The sequence below is a fragment of the Enhydra lutris genome, unplaced genomic scaffold, assembly GCF_002288905.1.
Source record: "Enhydra lutris kenyoni isolate GAN:26980312 unplaced genomic scaffold, ASM228890v2 scaffoldscaffold22, whole genome shotgun sequence".
Taxonomy (NCBI): Eukaryota; Metazoa; Chordata; class Mammalia; order Carnivora; family Mustelidae; genus Enhydra; species Enhydra lutris.
The window spans coordinates 121142-121864 of record NW_019154106.1 but is presented as its reverse complement, the minus strand read 5'-3'; the positions used below and the strand labels follow the sequence as shown (position 1 = coordinate 121864).

The 723-nt window shown below is 53.4% G+C and overlaps 1 protein-coding gene across 1 annotated transcript in view; it reads left to right on the top strand.

Annotated features, from left to right (window-relative positions):
- Positions 1-218: 218 nt before the first annotated feature.
- The window catches only part of LOC111149695 (interferon induced transmembrane protein 5), a 6473-nt gene continuing 5968 nt past the window's right edge, over positions 219-723 (top strand). The window contains exon 1 of the mRNA XM_022506918.1: positions 219-691. Within this exon, the coding sequence (XP_022362626.1) occupies positions 503-691 (189 nt within the window). The 5' untranslated portion in view covers positions 219-502. The remainder of the gene's footprint in view (positions 692-723) is intronic.

The following is a 723-nucleotide window of genomic DNA, read 5'->3' as shown; positions in this document are numbered from 1 at the left end:
TAAAGGGAATGACAGACATAGGGGACCGGGAGATGGGGAGCGAGTCAGTGATCCGGATGAGGCTTACTTTTGGTTATAAAAATGATCTGCAACTAAATATTAGTTACGGTTGTCGCACACCAAGTGTGTCTCCACTGACACACTGTGAAATGGATAAAACGGCAAACTCTGTTTTGCACGTTACATGGGTTAAAAAGCCAAGTTCTATAAAATACGACTTCCATCAGTTACAGTAAAAGAAAGTGAAGATTAAGCAGCACACAGCCCTTTGTGCCACCCTCCTCTGGTGGAAACTGATACCCCGTGGTTGGCCCACCTAGTGCCAGCCAAGTCACCAATTACAAAACACCAGGAAAGAGAAACTTCTGAGAAGCCAAAAACCTGCCCTCGGGGGGAGGGCCCCTGAGCACTGTCCCTGCATCAGACTCACCCACTCGGTGTCTGCATCCGGAGCCCACTTCCCCACTCTGCGCCAGCTGGGACACACCTGCTCCTTTCAGAGATGGAGAGGGTCAAGGAGAACAAGGTGGACATCCTGGGGCCTCCCCAGAGCTCGGCTCCCGTGACCACCACTGTGATCAACATCCAGACGGAGACACCGGTGCCCGACCACATCGTCTGGTCCCTGTTCAACACCATCTTCTTGAACTGGTGCTGCCTGGGCTTCGTGGCCTTCGCCTACTCTGTGAAGGTACGTGTGCGGGGTTGGGGGGGTTGGGGGGG